Source organism: Echeneis naucrates, chromosome 18 (assembly GCF_900963305.1).
Source record: "Echeneis naucrates chromosome 18, fEcheNa1.1, whole genome shotgun sequence".
NCBI lineage: Eukaryota > Metazoa > Chordata > Actinopteri > Carangiformes > Echeneidae > Echeneis > Echeneis naucrates.
In genome coordinates this window covers 5,788,375-5,815,233 of record NC_042528.1, presented here as the reverse complement: position 1 = coordinate 5,815,233, position 26,859 = coordinate 5,788,375, and the positions used below count along the sequence as shown (strand labels likewise).

The 26,859-nt window shown below is 40.7% G+C and overlaps 1 protein-coding gene across 2 annotated transcripts; it reads left to right on the top strand.

The window, feature by feature from the left end:
- The first annotated feature begins 872 nt into the window (after nucleotides 1-872).
- LOC115058927 (regulator of G-protein signaling 12-like) lies at nucleotides 873-26,004 on the top strand. 2 transcript variants are annotated; one of them, XM_029526489.1, is made up of 16 exons: nucleotides 873-1,122; nucleotides 11,699-11,720; nucleotides 13,333-13,502; nucleotides 14,159-14,251; nucleotides 14,576-14,719; nucleotides 15,273-15,455; nucleotides 15,555-15,705; nucleotides 16,321-16,418; nucleotides 16,604-16,795; nucleotides 17,150-17,223; nucleotides 17,309-17,435; nucleotides 17,909-18,005; nucleotides 18,241-18,302; nucleotides 18,741-18,852; nucleotides 19,113-19,679; nucleotides 24,888-26,004. In XM_029526489.1, the coding sequence occupies exons 1-16, from the start codon at nucleotides 1,096-1,098 to the stop codon at nucleotides 25,172-25,174; spliced, it is 2,406 nt and encodes an 801-aa protein (XP_029382349.1). In that variant the 5' UTR covers nucleotides 873-1,095; the 3' UTR covers nucleotides 25,175-26,004. The 2 variants fall into 2 exon arrangements, with proteins under 2 accessions (XP_029382349.1, XP_029382348.1); XM_029526488.1 differs by lacking the exon at nucleotides 873-1,122 and adding an exon at nucleotides 8,400-8,497.
- The last annotated feature ends 855 nt before the right edge of the window (nucleotides 26,005-26,859 follow it).

Here is a 26,859-nt window from a genome sequence, read left to right as displayed (position 1 = left end):
CCGTGTTGCTTTTTCCGTGGTTGGTGGTGTGCGTCACAGCGGCTTGCGCAGGAATGAGCAAATGCTTGTTATTTTTCTTCACATTACAAAGGCTCTGACACGTAGCTTTTGCAGCCCATGCACCAAGTCAGAAGAGCATACATATAATCTCTTGCTTTTGGACATGCATTGATGTGTGTCTTTTTGGCTCAGTGGTGGGAGAAACTGTTTTATAATTCTTGAATTTGTGCTGATTCGTTTTCCCTGCATCTTGTGATGAGGAGTGTTTTGATGTATGGTGAGCTTTTGTTGTCAGATCCTCTTATGTTTGTCATGGTGAAGACTGCGCAGCTTTGTACATCCATGAGCTCATCCGAAAATGCCCCTTCATCCCACCACATAGCTGCACCGCTATGAGCTGATTTCTTCTTTATCACGAGCTTTTTGTTTTTAGCCCCAAACAGATGCTTCACAACTGTGATGCTCAGCAAATAACACCATGTTCAGTTTTACAGACATGACACCATTTGTAGACTGTTGTCCCTGTATTCACACTGACTGCCTTCTGATGTGCTGCTGTGTGTGAAAACATCTGTTATTGTGACTCATTAGTTAATGCACACTGTTTTATTCAAGCAAACTTCAGGTGCCTGCTGGGAAATTTGGGGCACCACTTTTCCGCCATGAGCGCGAAGTTTCTCCTTTTAGGTGTGGAAACATTAGCGGCTCTTGTTTGCACGCCTGTGGGTAATAGATCTATCCTGTGGGCGTAGCAGAATCCAAGAGAAGGCATGAAGACAGAGAGACGGGGAGGGAGGTAAACATAGAGGGAAAGAGGAGGAATGTACAGCAACAAGAAAGAGGAGGGAGGGAAGGAGAGAGAGAGAGAGAGCGGGAGAGGGCGGGAGAGAGAGGGCGCTTTTGAACTCCCAGTAGCTGTCAGGATTTTCGGCTCTCCTCCGCACTCTCTCCTCCCCCGTTGAGCTCTGTCTCTCTGCACTGCAAACACTGACTCGCACATTCAATACGGAGCACCAGCGGATGGACTCGTTTACACACACCAGGTGTGTGCAGCAGCGCTGAAGACGAGCCAAACATACACACACGGCGCCATACATGGAGCAAACTTTAACTCTCAACTCTGTAAGTAGTGGAGTCTTCGTTATTTTGTCTTCACTTCTCCTCTATTTGGTGGTTCCATCTTCATCTTTCAGACAAGTGGTGTCCTCCCTGCCACCGTTACTTTCCCTTCTTTGGGCTCTTTGTGGCTCCTGTTGTAGCCTTTGAGCAGCATACAGTGGTTAGCTTGTGTGGTCTGTCAGAGGAATGTTTTGAGCAGTGCCAGCCGAATTCTCATGTGCACTATGGTACACACAGCGCTGCTGTATACAGCAAAATGTGCTCTAACATTCACACCATGGTATATGCTGACTTTAAATTAAGCATTATGCTAAAAGGCTTTTATGAAGTGACAGAATTATTCTTGTCAACTGCATGGGCCTTTGAATGAAGTGCACTCTGTCGCTCTCGCCCCGAGAAGTGACCTTGTTGGACATCATTTATTGGCATTGGATGAAATAAAATTTAGTGTGAGAGAAACAGAGATCAGAGGTTGTCATTGTCAGATACGATAAAATCTTCAGTGAACGTTCAGTAACTCAGTATTTGAGGTCGTCACATTACAGCAACAGTCTAGTCTGAACTTGAAATGGTTGCCTGTGGGTTTACCTTGCCCTTACTGGATTTGTGCAGGCATGTCCCAGCTCTGATTCACCAGCCTTGTTATTCACTTATCTCAAAGCAGACTTTGTAAGAATATGTCTCTGTAGTGCTGCACGAGGACTGCATCTTTATTGTTCTCACAATATGCCTGAATGGAAAACATAAATTATATATAAGCGGTAATCAAGTTGAGTGATGATTAAGTTTGTAATTCGCTAAAATACATGCTGTACTTAATTTTCAAAATGTCTTTCACAATTTTTGATGTGGGTATTATGACTTGAGAAAATTAACAGGAATAGTGGGTCCCTGTGAATCAGCAGCAGAAGTGGAAGAACACGACATACTCTTTTCTCACTGACATCACATGGCCAGTTCTGGAGTGTGGGTGGACAGTTGTGCTCATGAAATGTGTCCTTAGGCTAGCATTATAGGATGCAAAGACTAAGCAGCTTGACAATTTCCAAATATCTCCATTATGATTCCTTTTCTTCTTTCCTTCACCTGCAAGTCATTTTATTGCAATTACATAGCCTGCTCTATCCAAAACCACTAACTGGAAAAACAGTACATTAACACAACAAAACTTGAGTAGAAGTTATTTAGCTGTCCAGCTGCTGTTCACTAAATGAATATGCAACAGCCAATAACCAGATGACCAGATGTGGCTGTGGTTGCTGAGTTTGCTGTTTGACCCAGCTCTAACCATGGAAAATACCCGTTGCCTCTCCGTCTCTGGACGGAGATGCGCTGCAGCTCAACCCTCACACTGAGGCTATGACATCATCTATCGACATTCATGTATAAGGTATATCTTTTTAATGAAGCTCTTCATCATCCTCTGTTGATTGACTACAGGAAAAGCTATCTGGACCAGGATGTCTATTGATACGATACACAACTTCTGCCAATGACTCATTCCACACTCACTGTTTACCTTTTTAAACCGTACTATTATTAAATTTTTCTGCTTCCTTGAAAGGGAATCTACTGCCAAGGGTGTGGAGGTTACTTGAGAAGGAAAGGCTTCAGAACTGCTAAAATCTTTCATCACCTCAGTGCTAACAGTTCAGACATGTCGGGGAGATTGGTTTGTCTGTCTTTCCTTACTGTTTACCTAAAACCTGTAGTTCAGACAACGCTGTGGTGCGTTTGCTTCATGGCTGACACACTGAGGAAACAGAGCCTGTCCTGTTTTAACTAGAAAGGATTACAGGTAAGCTCAGGAACTGGATGTAGTTGGTATTGTTTTGGCCTTGTGTTGGTGCAAGATGCTGCAGAATCAGGCCAAGGTCTTGTCTACTCCACACCGTTTAAAGTCATAAACATTGTTGGGGCAGCCAAGTTACTTTTCCTGCAGTGTTGTGAGGGGCTGGCTTGGCGGCCTACTTGGACAATGTAAACATGAACATTTCCTTGCAGAGTATTTGTATCAACGTCTTTATCCTGTGGTCAACATAAATGAAAATGATATTTATTTACTATATATTATATATAGTTTTGGTTATACATTGCGCCACTGTTTTAGGTTGAGACAGAGGCCATGAAATGTTCATGCTCAGTCATGCACGATGTGTCATGATGTTTCCAAATGCAGTAAATGAAAATGGTGGCCTAAAATGTAAATTACTCCATACAAATTAACAGTATATTATGAAAAATGCTGTCCGAGTAAGCAAAAATGGGAACAGCATGGCTGATTTGTAGTTAACAAAAATTTGTCTTTTAGGAAGCATGAATTTGTGTGTAGACAAGACATACCACTTTTACTCTTTTGCTCTTCACCAAGTGGGAGCAGTATTAATATGCAAAATACTTCAAAAGAAAAGAAGAAAACAATTTAATTATTTTAATTAAATTAAATTAATCCAAACTGGCCTCTGCCTCTTCCCAGTCTCACTCAACCACCCCAGGTTCCATATGTGACCCAAAGGATTACAGATATCACATCCTGTAAGGTCAGTAGGAAACAGGATTGTGGCATGTGCATGTTTCTTGTCACTGGCAACATTTGGCCTTGAATTTTGTACAATGCCAGAAAGCAGATATTTAGTAATATCTTGGCCTTATCGTCACACAACAAAAATACCTAAGCACTAAGACTTTTCAAAACAATCCACATGAACCTTTCATGTAAGTCAGCTTGGTGAAAAACTAGGGGGACACACAGAGCTAATTATAAGTGTCAGGTTTCAGGTTGGAAAGTCCATTACTGGTGTTTTTATGGAAGAGAGGGAGAGCAGTAAGAGGGTGTGGTGGCATCTTATGTGGTTTACCCACCTAAAGCCCTCCAGGCTTGTGTGAGCGCAGCCCTTTCTCTATGATAATAAATTGAGATGGGAGGGGTCGTGGTCACTGGTTGTAGTTTCTCTCTAAAGTTCTATTTTTGTGGGATTTAGCTGTGCCTTGTGAATCAAATTTTGTTTTATTTTCTACTTATTTTGTATCTTGCATTTATAATTTTTCTAGCAGTTGTATAGTAGATACTTCACTACAAAAGACTTATTGTTGTGATCATGTTTGTGCTTAAGGTGCGTCACTGTTGGACTGAGAAATATGATAAATAAATTTTAATGTTCAGGCAGAGTTGACATTGGTAAGGATCACAATTTACATTGTTGCATGTTGGAAAAGAAACATTAAACCAATATAACAAATTGCCATATTGATTAAAGAGCCACATTCCTGACCCAGAGAGAAGCAAGCAACTAAGGGAACAAGGTAAACATACCCATTCAGATCAATATTAGCACACCTTGTCAGCTTTTTTATCAGCAACAAGTGGCTAACACACACACTGGCTGCATTTTTCAAATCATAGTAATGCCACTTAAATCCAGACAGGAGCACCCATCTGCTGTGGCTAACCAGTTGGAGCTGGGGGACGAGCAGTAGATTACTGCCGATCAAGAGGATTAAGAGATGAAACGCACTGTGTCGATGGCCTCTGTTTACGTGTAAATCGCTCATGTCTTTAAAGACATCGAGGGCAACTCATTCGTTTACTAAGCGGATTTGATTTAAAAGAGTCTGGTCTCTTTGCATGGCTCATGATCCAGGGCGAGACAGGCATCATTTTAATGAAGGTAGATTTCTCGCTAAACGTAAAAAGTGGCTTCCCACTCAAGTCCTTGAGTAGAGCCTCCATATTTGTGCAATATGATTTTGATCTGAAATTGTTATCTAAAGGTATCTTAACTTATTTATCCTTAATATCGGTGATTGTAGGTGAGATGTTGATATGTTGACTGCTGTATCCCCTCTTTTGCTTGTTTGTTTTATATATATATATATATATATATATATATGCTATGTAATTGCAATATATATATATCTGAATTCTAGGGGAACGCATTCATTTTTGCAAAGACCAAAGATCGAAATGTCAGGTTAGTTACATAACACCATTGTATTTTACCTTCAATTAAACTCCAGGATGAGCAGTGTTGAAGGTTTTACCAAATTCACATGCCTTTTAAAACAACATGAACATGTCTGATGGAATTCCATAGTTTCAAAGCCCTAACTCCTCTCTAGCAGCTCTAGCTCTATAATGCAGATGCCAAACTTGAGGATATCTTGTTTACCATTCTTAATCTGTTACCATCAGGTCCCTGCTGATGTCACTGATAATGAGATGTGTCTAGAAGATTTATGGTGACAAAATATTTTTCCTGTAGTTAAAACACGGTATTCACATTCTTACCTTCCAAAAATCAAACACAAAGTTGTCTATTGTCTGTCTACACTTTCTTCACCTAGATATTGTCAGGGGAGTGTCATAATTCTCCAAATCAGTCTGTCTCCCTCTCTCTCCCACACCACACTCCTTGCTTGGTTGGGAAATAAATGTCTCTTCCATCTTATCAGTCACCGCACCCTCTCCCTCCCTCAAAAGGAAGTTGTCTCCATGCAAAGCTCTTTCTTGATGTTATTTTCAGAGAATAGTTTGCCGTCTGCTGCAGATAGCATGCCTAGATTATTTGTCTTTGGTCGAGATTCCCTGGTGAAGAACTTTATAATTAGTTCGGTCTTGTGACAAGCAGTGCTTTTTGACACTGTGCAGTCTGTTTTAGATTTTTTTTACAAATTAAATCAAATGGAGCTCATGTGAATCCTTTTTACTTAGTGACAACAGACTCAATTTCCTCAGCAAGCAACCAAAAAGGCTTTTCCTTTAGGCATTTAGTTTGAAAAGTTCCAACATGCTTTGCTCTTGTTGTGGGCTTATGGATGTGCTCACCTGGCTGCAATGAACACTCTGCCTCAGGGGTGTCAAAGGGCAACAGCAGTTCTGAAGGGCTGAACTAGACTGCTCTGTGCTCTGTTTCTCTGATCACAGTTATGGATGACTCAGCTCAGCACCATGAATAGCTTCTAATTACTGCATAGCTGATTTTATCTGCACATGAAAGCATAGACATTCCCTCTCTGTTGTAATTCTGCACTACACCATTAAGCATGCACAATATAATTATCAGTGAAGTACAGTGTTTTAAATGAATACCATTTTGTATATGTGTGCTGATGAACATCAAACTGTGACTTTGTAAATCGTTTAATACAACTTTGGAAAGACAAAATGGGATTCTCTAGATATTTAATACTTAGTTTAGTATTTCTGAGACATTCTTGGGGCTGAATTGCTGTTGTGCTCATTTAGTTTTTATTTTACAGCTGCAAGAAGCTCCCGTATTTATTATATATATTCAGTTGTGGTCACATAATATCCTTCAAAAGCACACTCAGATATGAAATATATTGATCATGTGCAAATAGAAAGTTTTTTTCTCTGCATAAAATATGCAACAAATTAATTGAACATAGACAGTTAAATGAAACTGAAACTAGAGCTTATTTGGTTTTCTTTTTCCTTTTTTTATGCATCTAATGAGGTACTCATTGGATCCTCTAAGGTCAGCTTCATACTGAGCAATGGGTAAATGAATCATATTGCAATTATTTTTGTCAGATATTATGATTATGATATGTATCATGATTTCAATTGGAATGGTAATTTTTGCTTTTCGTTTTTGGCGTTTTATTGGTGATCTTTGTCTCAAAACAAACATGTTCCCTTGTAGATGGCTTCTCTATTACTGCTATATTTGCTATTTTACCTTCATTAAAATAACTGAAACTCATTCAATTGGGCCATTGCACTTGACAATAATTTTTTTTTTCCTTCATATTTTCAGTCAGCATACCTCTTTGGTGAAGTGCTCCGACAGGTTTATACTACATTACAACTGTTGGAAATCTAGGAGCTCATTGTAACAAAAGACTGAGAGCCATCATGATACCTTTCCAGAAATGGAAAAACCCCCATGGCAATATTATCATAATTCTTACCTAACCCAGCGTTTTGGCATCTGTTAATAAAGGTGAACTCCAATGCTCATGTTTCATTGCCTCACCAGTGTCTAAATCAGCACGCCTCCGCACTCTGAAAATCCATTATGAGACCTTGAAACACTCCTTTTGATAGTCCTGTGTCAAATTTTACAAAATCCAGAATTTGACAATAACCATCACTTCATCCACTGACTGGCCAGGTGTGTGGAGGTGTGAAGGTAATCAGGTTTTGAGTGTTTCCCTCGACCTCTCTTTTTTCAGTTTTCACACAGCCAGAATTTATTTATCCACATTTGTACATTTCAGTGCAGGGAGACATGCTGTACAACCTTGTGCTTTTAAAGCATATTGCAACCTTTTCTCTCACTCTATCTTGTGTGCAATTTTTCTTTAATGTGCTTACATACATGAGCACACAGCACCCTGGAGGAAATAAAGATGTCATCTGTGATTGCCCCCTCCAAACCAGCAACACAGTCATGCACATATGACAGACATCTAATTTCCAAAGTGATAGACCATGTAAAAATCTAATTAAATAGAAGAAATCTACCATGAAATGCAAGCTGTTAATAAACACTGTATCTCATTCATTATTCACGGCAAAATCAAGTCTACAGAATGCAAGCTCATTTGCCACAGGAAAACCCCAGAATGAACCACCCATACTTTAAGAATAATAGTTGGTCTCCAAAAGCAGTTGGCATGCTGATTGTAGAGATTTGCCAGATATGTGGAGGCACAGCACTTCAGCGGAGACAAGGAGTGATGCCAGAATAAAAACCAATTTTCTCTTTCTGTAATGTGAACTAAATTGCAGGCAGAAAACACCAACTAACACAATTACAGTTTGGTGTGTAAGAATGGGGTTATTTGACAGCCGATAATGAAGCACAAGAGTTCAGCTTGTGGACTATGAAACTTTTATTTTGATTAAACTAAATTCATCTGGTTTCAATTTTTTAAAAGTATTTTCTTCTCTCTTTAAAAGAGAGAGCACCCCAACTGGAAACAAAAGGGGGGGCAGTGTGGTTTTGACGTCGTAAGTGTGTGTTTTTGTGGGGGGAAGTTTCTTCTGAATCATCTGATTCCTTTATGCCACTGTGGCACTGGCTGTATGTATCGTTGGGTGGGTTACCACGGCAACAGTTACAGAGTAAGGAAATCTTTCTTTCCTCCTTTGCACCCCTCACCTCCTCCTTCTACCCTCTTTCTTCCCTTCTGTCCAGTACCTTGTCAAATTTCTGCCTCCCTCTCCCTCCCTCTCTTTCCCTGTCTCTGACTTGTACAGACATGGTTTGCAGAGTTTTGGGTGGGGAAGGTTCAGGTATGCATTTACACACACACACACATTCAGTCCGTGTGCGGCTCGTGTAGATTCTAGGGAACAATGAGTCTCAAAAAGAGACTTTCCTTCAAGAGGACCTGGAACTTCGGCACTGTAAGTAAACTGTGGTTTGCCGACCGAGCCTCCGCTTGTTCCTCTGTATGAAACGGGCAGAGTCTCTTTGTTCAGTCAGCTGTTTTTCTCATTAATCTCCCTCTTTGTCGCTCGTCTCTCTTCCACCGAGAACAGCTGTTTGAAGCAACAGGGACTCATGGTTGTTTTTTGGGGGGGGTGCTAGAATCAACCTTGACTTGTGTAAAACTTTCGAAGAGGCTTTTTAAAAAATATCCAAGAAAGTGTTGTACAGGATACATTTCAACCCAGTTTTTGATGACGGGAACCTGTCTAAACAAGCCCAAAAGCTTAAAGGGCTCACATTTAAAAAATCTGATATTCAGCCTGTGAGAAAGTTAATGGGTTACATTTACTTAACCTAATTTGTGTTTCTCTTAGTTTACCTTTCCAATTATTCACAACTAGTAAAAATGTGTTGAAGTGATGATGTCTCACTTCATATGACAGACATAAATCTGCCTCTGTCATCATCTACGTTCCTTCAGCATGTGGCGTCTCCAGATGCCAGACTGTACGTCGAGGGGGCTACACACCCTAAAGCTAGAAAGCTAGTATTTTCCATGAGCCAAATCATGCTGTGACCCGCTGTAACTCCTTTCCTGATTTTCTACATTTGGTTGGCATCAACATAATGTAGACAGCTTTGATAAGCATTCCAAGTGGGAAGAGGGATATTCGCAAGTTAACCTTCATATCAAAGAGATCAAACAGAGCCTATAGAGAGAGAGAGCCACCCACAGTGGACCCGCTTGTCACCAAAGGTGTCAACAGAGGAAGGGCATGTATGGACAAACTGTGATCATGTGCCTTGGTCATCACTTCGGCCTCATTGTAGGGGACTTGTGTGCGAGGAAGCAATAACAAGCTGTTGAAAACAAACTGGTGTGTGTGGTCTAACCCCTGCAGCCTCATACATACAAACACACACCAACCTCTGTGTGTTTGCCCAGTCTGCCTGGGCAACCTTTCCAAGTATGATGTGCAATAATGTCATTGGATTTTAACAAAAGGGGCCCAAATAATGAATCAATCAATGTGTTCACTGACCCGCAGATCTTTATTTATCTTTATTTATTAATTTAATCAGTCAATCATATTTTCTCCGTTTTACACAATTGGAGACTTGACATCTTTTTAAAGGCAACCACATATTTGTACTTTAACTGTTTGCCAGACAAAGCAAGCTATTTGAACATGTTACTTTGTACTGGTTAATTATCTCAGAATTCCCTGTTGGTTCGTAGAGGTAACAATTAATCAGTTTTTTATTTTTTATTTTATTTTATTTATTTATTTATTTTTTATTTTATTTTTTTTTTTAAGAGAGGGGGTCTGTAAATGACTCAAACTTGAAAATTATACAATTTCCTTATTGAGAATGTGAATGGAATCTGGGAGGAGAATTTATGTGACGTACAATTTGAAATTATGTGACATACTTTTGCAATATTTCATTCATTCATCTAGAAGCCTTACCAGGCTTACTCAGCTTATGATTTACTTGTCAATGACATTTTCATCCTCTGACACAAGCATGTCATCATTTATTGTAACCACCACAGTTACTGAGCGGAAGTTCAACTTTTGCAAGTGCATTTGTAATTTCACAGTTTCCGCCTGGAGACTTCTTCTTTGTCTGAAATTTACGTCATATTGTGTGATGTCTGCCTTGTCCTTTAAAATTAACCACAGTAGCAGCACTCCATATACTTAAGGTTAGAGGTTTAGCTTTTTTTAGATCCAAAGAGACAGACAGATGGAGTGGGTATTTTCTCTTTTTTCTCTGCTCTGTTTGAGCTTCATGTCAGTCTTCATCCTTAGCCACTCATGATTACTGTACACAGGCTGGCCACCACAGAAGGGGTGGCTTCTGGGTGTTGACTAGATGGGGTTGGACTCAGCAGCAACAGAGTTGTAAAGCGACTATGACAGACACTTAGTGGTTTGGTGGACTGTGTCTGATAGAGCTTTTGCGTGTGGTTACTCCCAAAATGGAACAAAGTGTCACGTCAGTGCTCATGATGGTGACTATGTCTCTTGGCCTCAGATGTCCATTTGATTCTGCTATGTCTAGCATTTGTCTGGATTTATTCTGATTTGATTTATCAAGCCAAAAACTATTTATGACATGAAAACTCATAGGGTGGAAGAAAATGTTGGATAGATATTGATGGAGCCCCATCAATATCTTTCATTCTTCTTGTGTTTTATCATATCCACAATGCTATATTATGCAATTTCACTAAAGCACAAACTGTGTGTAGTGATCACACCAAAACTCAAGCCAGGCAATAAGAGCCTTGTTTAGACGTATTATCAGCCTTGAATATTCACACTTTGAAGTGGCAGCTCAGAAAACACTCTTCTGGAAATAGTCTCCCCTTTTCAGATGAATCCTCCAACGCACCAATTTTTCAAGCGTTCTTGGACCAAACCTGAAGATATGCCTCTCCTATCCTCCCCTGCATTTAAATGTATTTATGACAACAACTTCACAGTTTGGGAATTAAACCCCTTTTTATTAGCCTAACTAAAATTAAGCTAACAGGTTTTTAGAGAAATCCAAAGCTGAGGCAGTGATTACTAATCGAAGAATTGCAATATTAAACCGTAATGACATTAAACACAGGTGGCGTTTTATTGAGCATTATTTCTTGGCTGTGTTAACATATAGCCAAGAAAACTGTAAAATTTTAATGCCTACTTGGGGGTGATTGTGTTGTTTGCCTTTTATTCGAGAACGTCTACACATGCATAAACCACTCACTCCCTAAATTAGCAAGTGAAAAGAGGACCATTACAGCCAGTGATGACCTCTCAAGTAGCTGTACCTCGATGAGCGCTGATCTTTGTGACACCGGTTAACAGGAATGCACACATTCTGAGGATAATACAAAATGTGGGGTGGGTCCTGGTGTGGAGGTGTGAACAGCTGTGTTTGGTAGTGGCCAGGCGGTCCACCCACTTACAAATTGATATGGCCCTATAGCACACTCACACACACACACACACACACACTCACTCACTCAGTCACGGACAAACCACAAAGACACACAACTCAGAGCTACTGCTTGGATGCCTGGAGAGACACTGCTATCAGCACAGTCTTCAGCCTCTTGTCTCAACGCAGGAGGTCATGAGAGCAGTGTCTCACTCATGTCTCTCTTTGTTCTCTTTCAGTCGGTTGCTTCTTCAGATGGTGGTGAGTACTGTTCCATTTACTACTACAAAATATACTAAACATTGGCACTAAAACTACATAATTAACTATTTCACATCTTGAAATTGAAATAAAAGGTTTAGGTTTCTTAAGCTTTTTCTTAATCTTTTTATTAACAAGGTGAGACACTTTCATCTTGTCTAATTTATAGTGTTTTCTGCATTTTTATTTCTCATTTTCTGCACTCAACACAGAACTTTGTAGTTGCTCAATAAAGTCTGCAAGGAAGGTATATTCACTGTAGGCTTCATGCCTCATTAAAAAAATATGTTTGTTAAGCACGTTCTGGGTCACAGTCAGTGCTAGTGTGCATGCTGTCTGGTACTGCCTTTCATAGCAGTTTTAATAAGATTTGCTAACAGGCTGGCCAAGACTGTGGTGAGGTGTGCAGTGCCGCTCCTTTCACTGTGGATGTGGATCAGACATGCAGGGTTGTTTGCTTTTTAAAGCCATCTCATTAACTGAGCTACACACAATGCAGTAAACATCAATCCCACAGCCTCACTCCTGCATCAAACCAAATCCAAACAAATGACTTGTCAAACAAACTGAAGAGAGAGCTGTCTCCAAGTGACATGCGAAAAGCAGTCTTTGGGTGATATTGTGAAAAATGTAATTCACTATTCGAAATTTTAAAAGGTCATGCATGGCACATTAGTCATAATCTCAAAGACTGTTAGGCCAATAGTGATGTCATGTGTGATTTACACTGCCTTAATTTCACAACACTGCCGTCAAAGTACACCCGTCATTAATTCCACTCCACTCCTTGTACAGGTGTTTTGGCAAAATGAATATATGCAGTGATGCACTGTGGTCTTCTGGGTCAACCAGTTAGCAGCTTCTGTGTATATTTAACCAATCCTACTGTAAGCCTTCTGTTTTTTGTGTTCATTGTGCACTCCTTGAAACAGCTCTAAAATGGCCATCTGCTGTCATGATTGCAGGTACTGTGTAGGCTGAGCCCCCCACTTTAGCTAGCCACTAGTTGCTGGATCCTCACCCACTCTCCCTCCTTGTCTCTTTTTAATCAGCCATGTCACCCCATGCTCCACGCTTCCTTCATAACCCCCCACATCATTTTAGGTTCTTTTCCGTTCACTTATTGTGTAACATTAGCTAATGAAATGTGTACTTAAAGTACAGCAAAGAGCAATTAGCTTTCCCTTAACTCTAATTGCATTAGTCTCATACATTTTCTATGATATTTTTTTATGATGCTGTTTTGGGGCAACTTTTGAATCCATTGTGTCTAGAAAGTTTTATGACTGTACCCTTTCTTGGGTACAGGAAGATCAAGACTGATGAAAAGGGTGGTGAATTTATATGCCTGTCCATTTAACTCACCTCTTTTCCTTAAGATAAACTTAAGAACCAGAAGTTGATATTATTCTTTAAAAACATTGAGCATAGTGCTTTTAATTGTAAAATATTGTATATATTTTCTCCCAAAACGATAGAAATACCCTTTAGCACTTCACGTGTTAGAAGGTTTGTATTAATGGAAGCTGTTGGGTTTTTTTACTGAGTGGCTGGCTTACCCTTTAACATTAGAGCTGTTTAACCTTTGTGTTGCTCTGCTGTTTCCCCACAGACTACAGTGGAGTCCAGTTGCCGGGATGCTGCAGTCAGACCAGCCTGAACAGTAATGGCAGTCTTCCAGGAGCAGGCAGCCATCGAGGGCTTCCAGAGCAGCGTGTGGCCAGCTGGGCTGCCTGCTTCGAACGCCTACTCCAAGATCCAGTGGGCGTTCGCTACTTCTCGGTGAGCTGGGAAAAAAGTTTCTCAAGTTTATTGGATCCCTCCTGACCAAGTGTTTTGTCAAAAAGAGCCAACACAAAGTGTCTTAGTGCGTCAGCAACATGTAAGAGCAAAGCATCGTTTGATTTGTAGCATTGTGTGTTGTTTGAATTGTATAGATTCTACTCATTGTTTCTTTTGTTGTACTGAACAATCTGTCGAAGCTTGTTACTACAGAGAGGAAAACAACTAAAATATCTTGGCAACCAAGCCCTATTTCTTCACTACAAGTTTACATCAATGTTTCTTGTTACTTGCGCTGGGGGCTTTTCCTTTAGCTAATGATTTATCTATATGACTTTTGTATACAGTGCTACAGTCAATGCTTTGTCCTCCCACATAAAAGACATGTTTGAATTTATCCCACAACACCTTCAGAAAGCTGAACCTTAAGTACTAGCATCCCAGAATCACTTCATTTTCCATCAGCACCAATTGGACATTGCTCTCGCCTACACCATCCCACGCCTACGCTTACACCTATCTTGTTCACAGCATAACACATTATAATATCTTTCATCACTACTGGTCTGAACAACAACAACAGTGGACTGTGAAAGACAGAAATGGATGACCAAATTGAGATCATATAGAAACTTTTGGGCTGTATGTTTTCACAGGAATTTCTCAAGAAAGAATTCAGTGAGGAGAATATCTTGTTCTGGCAGGCCTGTGAATACTTCAGTCATGTCCCTGCAACGGATAAGAAGCAGGTAAATTCATAGTATGTCGCTACATTTTGGAATTATGGCGTTGTAGACTGCGGTCTGCAGTGTGAACTGGCAAATTGAGACATTGTTAAAAATTGCGTATGGTTGCTTTCTTTTTTTCTTTGTAACCTTCTCCTAGTTGCTTAATTAACTGATCCTTCATATTATTTGTGACCCCATTTGCGGGTACAGTTTGAAACTACAGATTTACAATCCATAACTTGATGCACAATTAAAGGTGTGAAACCATGATTAGATAAGAAGATGTGCAGCAACATGACTTTCTTTAGTTTCATAACTCAGCATCAATAAGCGTTTTCCCTGTAGCTTTCCCAAAGAGCAGGAGAGATCTACAACAGCTTCCTGTCGAGCAAGGCCACCATGCCAGTCAATATTGACAGCCAAGCTCAACTGGCTGACGACGTCCTCACCTCCCCACGGCCGGACATGTTCAAGACCCAGCAGCTACAGGTACAAACAGAGAGCAGTTGGTAAACATTCTAGTACTAAGGATCAAGTAATTTTATGGACAGTATTGTTGGAAGGCTTTCTATGCGTGCAATGGGGGTTTGTTCTCATCTAGCCTTTAGTCACTTTGCACAAGCATATTGGATTTTTTGGGTGGCCATCTGGGTTTGTTTACAAAAGGGCTCTGATGCTTTACCAAAGAGATAAACACAAACTGGCATGCACCCACAGAGAACCTAGAGCCTACTGTACACACAGACACATAGACACGCAGCTAAAGATCTGTATATTTTCAGCTTGCACATGAGTGCGATAAAATGTTAACTGTTAAGACACTTGTGATAACAGCTTTAACCACATGTTTTAGTACTGCTAGTTTTGTCTGTCTTTGTTCTGTGTGTTTCATTTTCTTGTCCTTACTCCGTAATAAATTTGTACCTGTCCTGCCTTTTTGCATGTCTTTGATTTTCTCTTTCTTTGACATTCACCAGCTATCTTTTATAAAATTGTTGTTTTTTTTTTTAACTATTACCTCTCTCTTTATCCACACCTCTAGATCTTCAACCTGATGAAGTTTGACAGCTATTCCCGATTCCTGAAGTCCTCCCTTTACCAGGAGTGTATGCGTGCTGAAGTAGATGGTCAACCTTTGCCAGACCCCTACCAGATCCCATGTAGTCCAGCCCCATCCAAACACAGTGCCAGCTCTGACCGCTCTACCCTTTCCACTCCAAAAAAGGTGCCACTACAGATTCATCCTCTTTTAATGACATTAATAATGGAAATATGTGCTCAAGAGTGCTCAAGCAATTTAAGAACATCTCATCCAATCTCACAGGAGGCCAGAAAGCAGAGATCTGGGAGGTCACTGAATGAAGACAGTCGAGATGAAAGCGTTGACAAGAAACGTGGGATTTTTTTCTCATGGCACCGCAACAGGAGCTTTGGAAAGGGCCCAAAGAAGAAGGAAATTGGAGATATTAACCTTGGTAAGAAATTTATTAACAAGCCCGTTGTTTTGAATATATGCTCTGTTTAAAGTGTGTTTTGCAAAACACAAACCTTCAAAATGCTGAAGGGCCTTTGAACAAGACAGTTGCTGCTGCAAGTTGCTGCTAGCTCCAGCGTTGCCATGAGCTACATGCAGGGGAGGCATGTAGAAACACAGCCGTTGCATTGATCAATCTGTTCACTGGAAAAACATATTTGCTGCAACTCTGGCATTTTGGCACAGTTAAGACAGTATTATCCGAAAGGAGGCAGGAACTAAAGGGGCAAAATATCGACATGTAATCAATAAAAATATAATTTCCTGATTTAATTTAGACTCCTAAGCTGTGTTAGGTTATGAATATCTTCTCAAAGCACAAAGCTCTCAGTTGTTTCAGTCAAAAATTCAGCGTAGATAATCATTGTTTACTCGTATGGCTTGTCTGATGACATATACCTTCTGCCTGCCAAGATTCTGTCGGTCTTCTTACGTTTATTAATCAAAAACATATTAGTCATGCTTTAGTTTCACACTGGTTTTGTCTCATGTAATGTGAATAGTGTTGTAGTGTTTCTTGTCAGCATCACCTCATCCCCTGTGTCGTTTTGTGCAGACTACTGGGGCAGTAATGGGCGAAGGGAGTCACAAGGCTCCTTGTCGTCCGGTACCAGTCTGGAGATGTCCACTTCCTGTTCTGCCGGCAAGATTGAGGTAAGATTCCTCTGGACAAATGGCAACACAGCCCAATGTAGATATCATTTTATAGTTTTTTAGATGGAACAAATCAAAAGATAAAGAAAAACATTACGCTACAAATACAACTGAATCTGTGTAACACTTAAACATGAACCTAATTAATGATTTCCCCCCTCCTTTTTCAAAATCTTTCCTCCTAGTCTGATAATCGCCACTCAGTGGGAGCTTGGGAACGCTCCCCTAAACATTGCAGTGTGATTCTACCCAATGGTTCCTGCTCCTCTATCACACTCCGGCCGGGAGCCACCATTAGGGACATTCTCCAAGATCTTTGTCACAATATTAATATCAACATTGCAGCCGTTGACCTCTTCCTAGTAGGAGGAGAGAAGGTGAGGGAGCCAGACAGTGCCAACAAATTGCAAACAAATGCTAAGAACATTGATCAAGAAACAGCACATTGCTGCAAGAGCCTCTTGAACAAACAGATTAATCTCTATTTTTTTTTAAATAAAACTTTGAAAATACTCTGACACTTAATATATCAGTATGCTTGATTTTATAATTTTCTTTCTGAATTCAGCCGAAGAAAATTTAAAAGAGCATTTAGAAAGAACATATCAGAACATTTACACGGAGAAGGTGTCTTTTATTTCATGTATGAAGATGTTACAGTATGAAGTGTTCTGGGTTTGTGGGTTTGTTACAATTTTCCTATTTTGCAATTAATTGCTTTTTCTTTATAGCCTTTGGTGTTGGACCAAGACTGCATGACCCTTAGCTCACGCGACCTCAGATTGGAGAAGCGGACCTTGTTTAGGTATAACTCTCAATGGATCTGTAAATTTAATATTGTCTGTGTTTTTAAATCTTAGACATTTGCTTTTGTTTTTGTCTGCTCTTAGATTGGACTTGGTACCCATTAACCGCTCTGTAGGTCTGAAAGCCAAACCAACCAAACCAGTGACTGAGGTCCTACGTCCTGTGGTGGCCAAATATGGCCTTCACCTCAGTGATCTTGTGGCTAAAATAGTAAGTTGTCTCTGCTGTTTACAATGCCCTAATGTGTTTGAAGCTCCTGTGTGTCCAGAGAGCAGCATGTGCAGTGTGTGACAGTGCCACAGGGTGGAGTATCATGGTTAGGGGAGGAAGGCAACCGCATCCTTTTCCATCTATACACGGTGGTTAGCACTCTGACTCAGCCCAGTCTCTGAAGATGGAGCACCAAGGCTATAATTAAGAATGACGACACTCCTCAAACATGCCGACTCTTTACTCCTCCCCTAAACCCCTGCCAAAGGATTTATTTTAGTCTTGTGGGTTTCCAGGCATTATAACTGTATTTTACAGTAGACCAGAGCTCATAGATGGTTTATAAATTAAGGAAATGCTCGTGCACTCAGATTGCAACGAAATGCTAAGATGTGTTAAATGAAAATGTGTAGACTTGAGCAAAACAGGTGAAAATACTACCTTGTTGACCATCCCATTGTATTTTGCTTCAGAGCGGAGAAACTGAGCCATTGGACTTAGGTGCCCCCATATCCAGTCTGGATGGACTGCGAGTTGTTTTGGAGCAAGTAGACCCAACTACAGGGAAAGGTGAGGCCATCATCACACTGTTAATTAATATTTGATACCAATTATTACAAACTAACAAAAGCAGTTGCAGATGTTCAACTGACAAATAAACCAGGATACCATGTTCACCTCTCTTTATTCATGGACTAATATATTCAGGTCTCTTAAGCTTCCTCTCCTCCCTTCTGTCTCGACCACTCCTCATCTGATTTTTAGTCTGATTAATTAATTTTTCTCTCTGTTTTTCCCTTTCAAGTAGACAAATCCAAGTCTTGCTCACTAAAGAACCACCCTCCTTCAAGGAGTTTTTCTGCAACAGTAAGTACTCATCTTCACTCTCATTCAACATTGTGCTAAAGTTGGAATGGGGTGTTTGCCATTTGCTACTGCTTTGCTGCTTCCGCATCATTCAGATTCAGTTAATAGCGGCCTACACAGATCTTTATTAACATGTAACCAATGCTGAGTGAACAGTTGGTGTTTATTTCCTGCTTTTTTATTTACTTTGCCCTAACACTTTCTGTGGCTTACTCACCCATGTTTCTATGCTCAAGTTACTGCAACATATGTAGGAAGATCATTCTTGGTCTAGCTTCTGCCAAGGTCAGTAAAGGCAGAGCCAGCAGATGGTCCAGTTGCATCATTACATGATGGCCTTGGTAAATCTGGACGCTCAGTAGGGTGCTTGGTAGCTCATGCTTAGCCTCCCATCCCTCCATCCCCTAACAGAGTGCATTGTTATTGTTGCATCTGCAGGGAGATGAGAGGTCAACACCAAAGGACTTTTCTGTGAGAGCAAGTGGACCAGACTCAGCACTCCCAGGGGAAAAGAGAAAACAGAAAAAGATTAATATAGATGAAGCTGAAGGTAAATCCCCCTTTTCCTTCTTTCTCTCTCTCTTTTTTTTTTTGTTGTAGTTGTTTGTTTGTTTGTTTTACTTGTGGTGGATTTCTCAGCTTTGCTTTGCCTCAGAACTAACTGGTATCTGGAACTAGCTCTAGAGGGGTATTTCCTCTGTCAGGTGTTAGGCTGCTCTGCTGCATGTTAAACCCGACTAATCCCTTTCTGTCAGGTGCTTAGCTGCTTGGAAAGTTTAAGTTTGCGAATTTGTTTGATCTGTTTTGCAGAATTCTTTGAGCTGCTGAGTCGCGCACAAAGCACCCGAGCCAATGACCAGCGTGGACTCTTGAGCAAAGAAGACCTGGTGCTTCCTGACTTTCTACGTCTGACACCACCCACATCTTCCTGCTCTGTCTCATCTGACTTGGCCTGTTCCACTCCTGACTCCCTAAAACAGAGCCGAGAGAACGGTGTACCTGCACGAGGCCTCCTCTCCTCCAGCCTTCGTTCGGAAAGCCTGGACTCCTCCCTCAGCTCCAGTGCCAATGGACACTCTGGAACCAGGCGGTGTCTGCTGCCCCCTCCCCGCCACCCAACATTTGGCACCCACCTTTCCCCCATCCCCAGGCCCTCAGACACCCGGCCAAGCCTCCGCACAGTGGAGGAGGACGCCCACACTGACCTGACACTTGTGGGTGAGGGCGAACTCAACAGCCCAAACAGCACATTGCTGCCTCCATCGCCGTCCCCCATGCTGTCCTTTGATAGCAGCCTGCCTGAGGCCAACTTCACTCCACCATCACCACCCTGCTCCCAGTCTCAAGACACAGGTGGAGAGGGGAAGTCAAGTTCAGGTATTTCTACAATGTAATGAACCAGTGCTTGTGTGTTTGCGTGTGTGTTGTTTGTGCATGTGTGCGCTCTTTCCTGTGGTCTAAACTTGACCACCTCCACGATAAACCTCTCTACACTGACTCTGATGCACTTTAATGACAAATTGATATTGACTCTTTCTCAGATTTGTTTTATTGAACCTAGCAAAGGATGTGTGTGATCAATCGTAATTACACTGAGTCATCGTGTAAATAGTGATGTGTATATTTTGTTCAGTGAGTAACGTTTACTTGGATGTCACTTCCCACACTACAAATTGTTGGGCTCTCCATAAGACTGGAATCAGTTTGTTCCAGTTAAATATTTAGAATTTGTTTTGTAGGTTTGGGTGCATGAGAGTGCTGATGTAACTGATTGCAAAGCTTATAAATATTACTAATATATGCATAATGCATACAGATTAATGATCAATATTTGACAGTACTGTAGTCGGTAAATGTTGTAGTTATGATTATACTAAACTAAATAATTGAAAGTAAGGAGATTGTTTTACAGTGTTGGACCTGCAAATGCTGTATTCCTCTCCATCCCACCACCTCTAGCTAAGAGCAATTCAACGATGTCGGTGTAAAAAAAATTTTTTTCTTACACAACTCTACAAGTGTTAGCCTTGAAATAGTGTCAGCTGTAGCAGGTTGAGCAATGGTGGAAATAATTAGTTACTGAAGGACAAGTGCTCCTTAGCACCAGTGACATTGTTGAATTGCCTGTCATTCTTTATCTGGGTCATTCACTTCCTCTCTAGATACCTGTTGTAGATAATCACTGCCAATAAACTCTGTACCTGTGATTGAGTAGATCTAATAAATGTTAGAATTGGAAATCACTCTCGTCTGTCTTTTTACACATTTGTGAGATCAGTTCGCCTCCCCCTCCTCGTCCTCTTCCACCACCACCTCTCCTTCTCTCCTTTCCGCCTCCGCATGCCTTCTCCCGTTGTCCTTTAGTTCAGTTTTATTTTGTCTTGTAGATTCCTGCTCTCATCAGCTCCCACTCCTCTGTGTACTTTTCTGTGTGCAATTGTTTCAGGGTGCCTGTTGTTTATCGTGCTTTCTGCTTAGATTGTGCGAAGCATTGCTTGGTCTACCTGCTTGGTGATTCTTGTATTTCTTTACGGGTCATAACGCTGTTGTGTGTAGTTTTAGTGTGGCATTGTGGGTCTTTCTTGTGTTGAACTTGTGTTCTTAAAGTTTGCTGGGTGTCAGTTCATTCAGTATGCAGGTTAAGATCTCCATCATTTCTTACAGATGGATTTCATATTCGGTTTCCATCTTGACCTGTCCTTTTCCTCAGTCCTTGTCTGTGTATGTTTCTGAGATTTTAAGGTGCACAAGTGGTGGTGAAGTGGTGAATTGATTTTAGTTGGTGAAGGTTTCTTCTACGGCGATGTGACATTGACAGAATGTGTACGTGGGTTCGTGTGTGTGCATGTGTTATTGTTTTATTTATTTATTTTTTGGACATCCAATTAAAGCAAGATATTTGGATTTAGGCTTTAAAGAAAACCCCAGGAATTCCCTTTTGAAAACCAAGATCTCTCCAAAAAAGAAGATAATGATGCTCAACATTTTTCCCAGCAACAAAGCCAAATGCTTTTTAGATGAGTATCGTACACTTCAAAGCACATGGATGTGTTCAGTCTGACCTTACTCTCTTTCCCTTTTGTTAATAACGAGGCTTAAAGAAACAATGATATGTACAAAAGACAGTGAGGAAGAATCAAAGCCTTTGAGCTCCTTTACAGGATTGCTCTTTTCTGGCTGCTATGCGCATGAGCCCGATTTCTTCCTACCACTGGGCGCCATGGTAACCTTATCCACAAGTTGACTGAGCTACAGATAGAAACTGTCACTACGGGTTTTCATCCATCTCCCAGCCTCTTTCTCTCTGTCTCCCTTGTTCTCCGACTTGCTAAAATAGAAACATAGCCATGATTCAGTATAGCCTTATTTTTAACACTGTTAAAACCACAGTGTGGCTGAAAATGAGCTGAGATTAGCAAACATGGAAACATAGCAATGCCTCCGTTTAACCACTTGTTGGTCACTTCGTGAAGTTGTTTGGTTTGGATGTAATGCCACATTCACTGGCACAATTATAACTGAAGAGGCAGCTGAATAAGGATAAATCAATAAATCAGTACAAACAGTAAGATAAATATGGTTCAATATAATTTCTCCTCTTCATCAGCTTCTTTAAGCCAATGCAGACTTCACTAATTGGTTAGTGTTAGACTGACGCCCTCTGCTGTTCCAAGTGAACAGATATAATTGATTCTGTGGTGGATAACAGTGTCCACCATTTAGTTATACTTGGAACTTACAAAACACAACATGTCAGATAAGAGCAGGTTAGCACCACGTTTACTGACTGCTGCTCATACCTGGTGTTGTTTGGATGAGCAAATACAAACATTTGTGTCTAAAACAGCTGAGGCGTGCTCTCAGTACGAGGAGTTCTTCAGGTATAAATCAACCCCCTGATCAGACTGCTAAAATAAAAACCAAGGGGGACGTCGTTTGTATCCTAATAATCGCTTACTTTTCCCTGTCTGCCAGGCAGCAGAACTGTAGACATGGGGATGCCCACTGGGGGGTGATATTATACAGTCTAACTCCATTGATATGACTTTGATTTCAATCCAATACATGGAATGTTTATACAACAATAAAGCATCCGCTTCATAAACTAAAGCAGGTTGCAGTATTCAACTGCTTTCTGATGCTAGTTGCAAAAGATTACACTAAGATTGTTGGCTCATCCTTTTAGCCACCAGATGCTGGGGTTCAAAAAAGTTTGGCCTGTATTATTAAAGAAGTTAGTTAAAGTTGTCCCCGCAGTGAACGAGACATCCATTCTTAGACCCGGCTCTCACCAAAAAGTGCTCTGTAATGACTCCTCTTCAGGAGTAAGCACCTGAGGCAACAGAAGGCCCAGATTTCCCTCAAGCCTGTGTCACCATCCTCCTCCCCATGTCTCTGCATCAGCTGTCAAAGCTGGCAGGCGCCGACCCCAGCCAGCCTTATCATCCATCTGGCGGTCAGTGGAGGACTCAACGCAGATCTCTGGCAGTCAGCCTCATGGAGGACTGTAGCTGGGCCGTTTCCAGTCTGCCTGCTCTGTCTCAGCTCCCTGCTGCTCCTGTCATGGCTGTGGACAACATTCACCACAGGAGACAGGGCCGTGTAAAAAAACGTGTCAAGGAGTAATTTGTAGCTGTCATTGTGCATTGAATATGGAAAATAGGCATTTTAAAAACCTATAGATAAATGACGAAAGAAAAGGTGTGCATTCTAACAAAGTGATGGGCCGCAGTTAAAAGATGTAAGAAAACTTAAACTCAGTAAATATGGCATTGGTTCATGTTATTTATACACACACACACACACATATATGTATGTATACATATATATATATACACCAATCTTCCTTAACATGGGCCTGAGTCATGAATTGTAAAAACTATTCCAGTTTTAAAACAAATATATGACATGCTGTGACCTGTTTTCTGAGGCTGCAGATTTTCTATGAGCTATGAACATCTGAAGCAAATAGATACATTTATAAGCCTGAAGAGGTAAAATGACAAAATAGCTCACATAATAAAGATGGATATTTCTTTTTCATCACCCTGTAAGGGTTCAGATCTTTTTTCAATCCCCAATTTCACAGCTTTGGATGCGCTTGTTTTATTGAGTAAACAGCAGTTTATTAAAATAGCTTACATAAGAGCCCTACATAGCAGCATCACTACATCACATCCCGTGGACGGAGATTTGTGCTTAATCATTTTGACATAAGATGTGATTCTTTGTCTCAGAATACAACTCCGCATCATGTCCTTAATCTCCACAAATAACTTTGGAGTTGTTTCCTTTTTGGGGTTCAGTTTGGTCCACCTTGTACTTTGTTCCAGGCCAGTCATTATGTTGAGGTTCTTTGTAAGGTCAGCTGTTGGATCTCACGGGCTGTGTTTATACGTTTACTGGACAGCAGTGAATCACAGCCAGCGGATTCAGGAGAGTCCCTGTGGTGACATGCTGTGTTTGAGTCATTTGGGCCCCTGTGTTTAGAGTCTGCGGCTACAGAGTTCACATGGCAAGTGGAGAGTTTATTACTCATCATAACTATAATACGAGCACCCCACAAACTTTAGCTTTTAGCCCCCTGAGTGCACTCATATAAGAACATGGTGATGTTATAGCCCCCATACCCAACACGCCCTCGGCTTTCTGATGAGGTTATGCAGACTGGAACAACTTGGAATGAAGTACATGTGGTAATGTTGCAATATTCCACATGTGAAAGAAATGAAATAATGTATTTTGCTCTGGTTTTCATGGTATTTCCTGTGAATTGGCAAGAGCAGTAAGCAAGTTTGAGCAGAGGCAGTTAAATCATCAAGATTGTCTTGAACAGCTGTCAGTATTACACAACTATACAGCTCTCAGATGATGCAGGATCAAAAATGTATGTGCACACACGCAATGGGTGATAGTGTTTCCATTTCTCAGATTCTTTCAATTTTAATACAGTGATCTCCAGCATCTTGTCATCAGGCAGGTTATTATTAAGTCATTGCTCATTCGCCTGCAGGTCCACACAAGTCAAGGATGCACAAAGGTGAGGTGAAAGTATGATCGGGTCTTCAGTGCCTATGTTTAGTTGCTACTATTGTATGTGGCAAACCCACAAAAAAACACCCAACTCTACAGCTGTCACTCTACGCTGCATTTTCCCCAGTTTTTGACAAACTCCAGCAATACTCAGAGCAATTTATATCTACTCAGGCTAAATGTTCGACACCAGCCAAAAGCAGGAGCACACAGAGGAGCATTGAACAAATAAATAGCCAAACATTTCTTTTAGGAGTTGGTGGAGACCAAAACAGAATTTATTGTAAATATTTGACTTTTTATTTATTAGTTGAGCTGTAAAACATGAACTGCACAATGAAAAAAAAATCAATCCGCATTAAATTGGTAAAAAAAAAAAAATCACGTTTGAATATAAATATAACAGTAAATGTAAATGATGTGTTTAGCTCTTTCTGCTGCCACCAAGTGCCCAAAAAATAAGGCAAGCGTTTGGTTGGTTGCCATTTCCTGAAATTCCAGTGATAAACAGATATCTTAAATGTTCTGTCTTTTGTTTTTTCCAATCTGCAGAAGGAAGAACAGAAACTGTTTCTGACATCAGATCGCCTGCTGACAGAGCCGACGCTGCACAGACGGTTCAGGAGGTGATGGATGTGGAGGGAGTACATCTAGAGGAAGGAACACCGGAAATGTCCCAGGGGGAGGACTCTGATCTCAGCCTGAGCTTCCAGGGCTATGTTGCTGAGCTGCGACAGTGCCAGAGCAAGATGAGGAATGCCCAGATGCCCCAAAATGGCCGCAGTCCACCAGAGGGCAAGGACTGCCAGACAGACCTTTACAAGGCCACAATTGTCTAAAGGGAACCCCCACTGCTGCACTTTTTCTTTTAAAGGAGTTAGTTAAATGATGGGTTGCATGTACAAAGCTGTCAATGTCCCGTTACCATTATGGTGATCAATATTGTATATTTCTTATTCATTTTGATGTCTTCTTGGTGTTTCAGTAATTTTACTTTTTGTAACTTTGTGCCAGTGATATGTTTTTGTTTCGGTATAGTTTAATAATCAAGTGCAAAGCAGTTCTGTTATGAGCCATGTTAGATGAAGGACAACTGTGGAGGGAACCCCAAATCAACTTCTGGGCATCATTTTCTAATAGGGCACTTAATGCCAGTCGTTTATAAGTCATAATCAGTGGCTTCATTATTAGCCATTGCTTGTTAATAAGCCTCAGGTGAGCTATGTCATCAAAAAAAATATATTTGCCAAAATTCTGTTAGAATTTATTTAACGTGATGAATAAAAATATTTCTTCCCCACTGATTTCCTACTGAGACATCACTCTCTAAAGCATAAATAAATTATTAACTAAATATTAACTAAGCTGTCGCTGAAAATGTGTCCACATACTACAGTTTTACTAGCTGCAGTTCAAAGCTCTGGACAAAACTGGAAAATGTTTTTCTTATGCTTTCTATCTTTAAAATACATATATGTAAAATATTTATTCAGTATAAATTGATGTACTTAGTACAATGATTTAAGCTGCAACTGGTTTGTGTACTAATACAGTTATTTATATATGTTATACTTTATAAGTGTGCCCTATTAAAAAATGATACCCAGCGTTGTTGGACGGCATGTTAGGCAAAATTCTGTTTATAGGATCAAAAGGGAGCTAATAAAAATGTTCTTGGATATTTAAATATTCTCTGTTTGTGTTGTGACATGACAGTACCTTTATTGCCTGTAGTTCCTTCTGTGGTTTGAAGGTTGTCCAAATGTTGATTCATTAAAATCACTTTGATGGCTGTAATTCAAACAGAACTGATGTCCTCCCCTCCCTTTTTTTTTTTTTTTTTTTTTGTAATACGATGATCCTGGTAAGGCGGGCAGCGGGTAAACCATTCTCACGATCCTGTTGGAGACTTTGGCTCACCCAGTAAAAAACATCTGAATTAGGCCCCAACATTCACATTCCTGAAGTGACCTTTTGTGTCATATTTGGCCAGCCAAATGTGTTTGCTAAGCCAGAACTGTCAATAATTAATGGAAAGGTTGTGCTAGTCCAACAATGCTCTTCCTTCACCTGGGGACCAGTAGACGTTTTCATCAGGGGTCCAGCCTCCTCTTTGTATTTTTAGCTCAGCATCTGGAGAGGGACTGTTACAGATGGTGAAAATTACAGGTTAGATTGTGTGACCGGGTAGTTTGTGTTGACGCAGCATGTCACAGCTGGAATGTCGACAACACACGAGGCTCTTTGGGTCTGTTCTGGTCTTCATGTTAATTCCTCTCTGGTTTCAATGTTACTATCATCAGTGGATTCTTCATGAGAACAGTAATTCCTTCCAGATCACAGATACGCCCCCAAAAATTGACCTTTTTCTTTTCTTTCTTTTTTTTTAAATTCAAGATAACTCCCCAACCACCTGTAAAAGGTCTGATGTCTGGTCTCTTTCCACCCTTTGCTTCTCTGCCAATTTTCCTGGAAACTACTTTGCCACGATGTATTTTGGGACACTTATTTTGAAGGGCAGGCG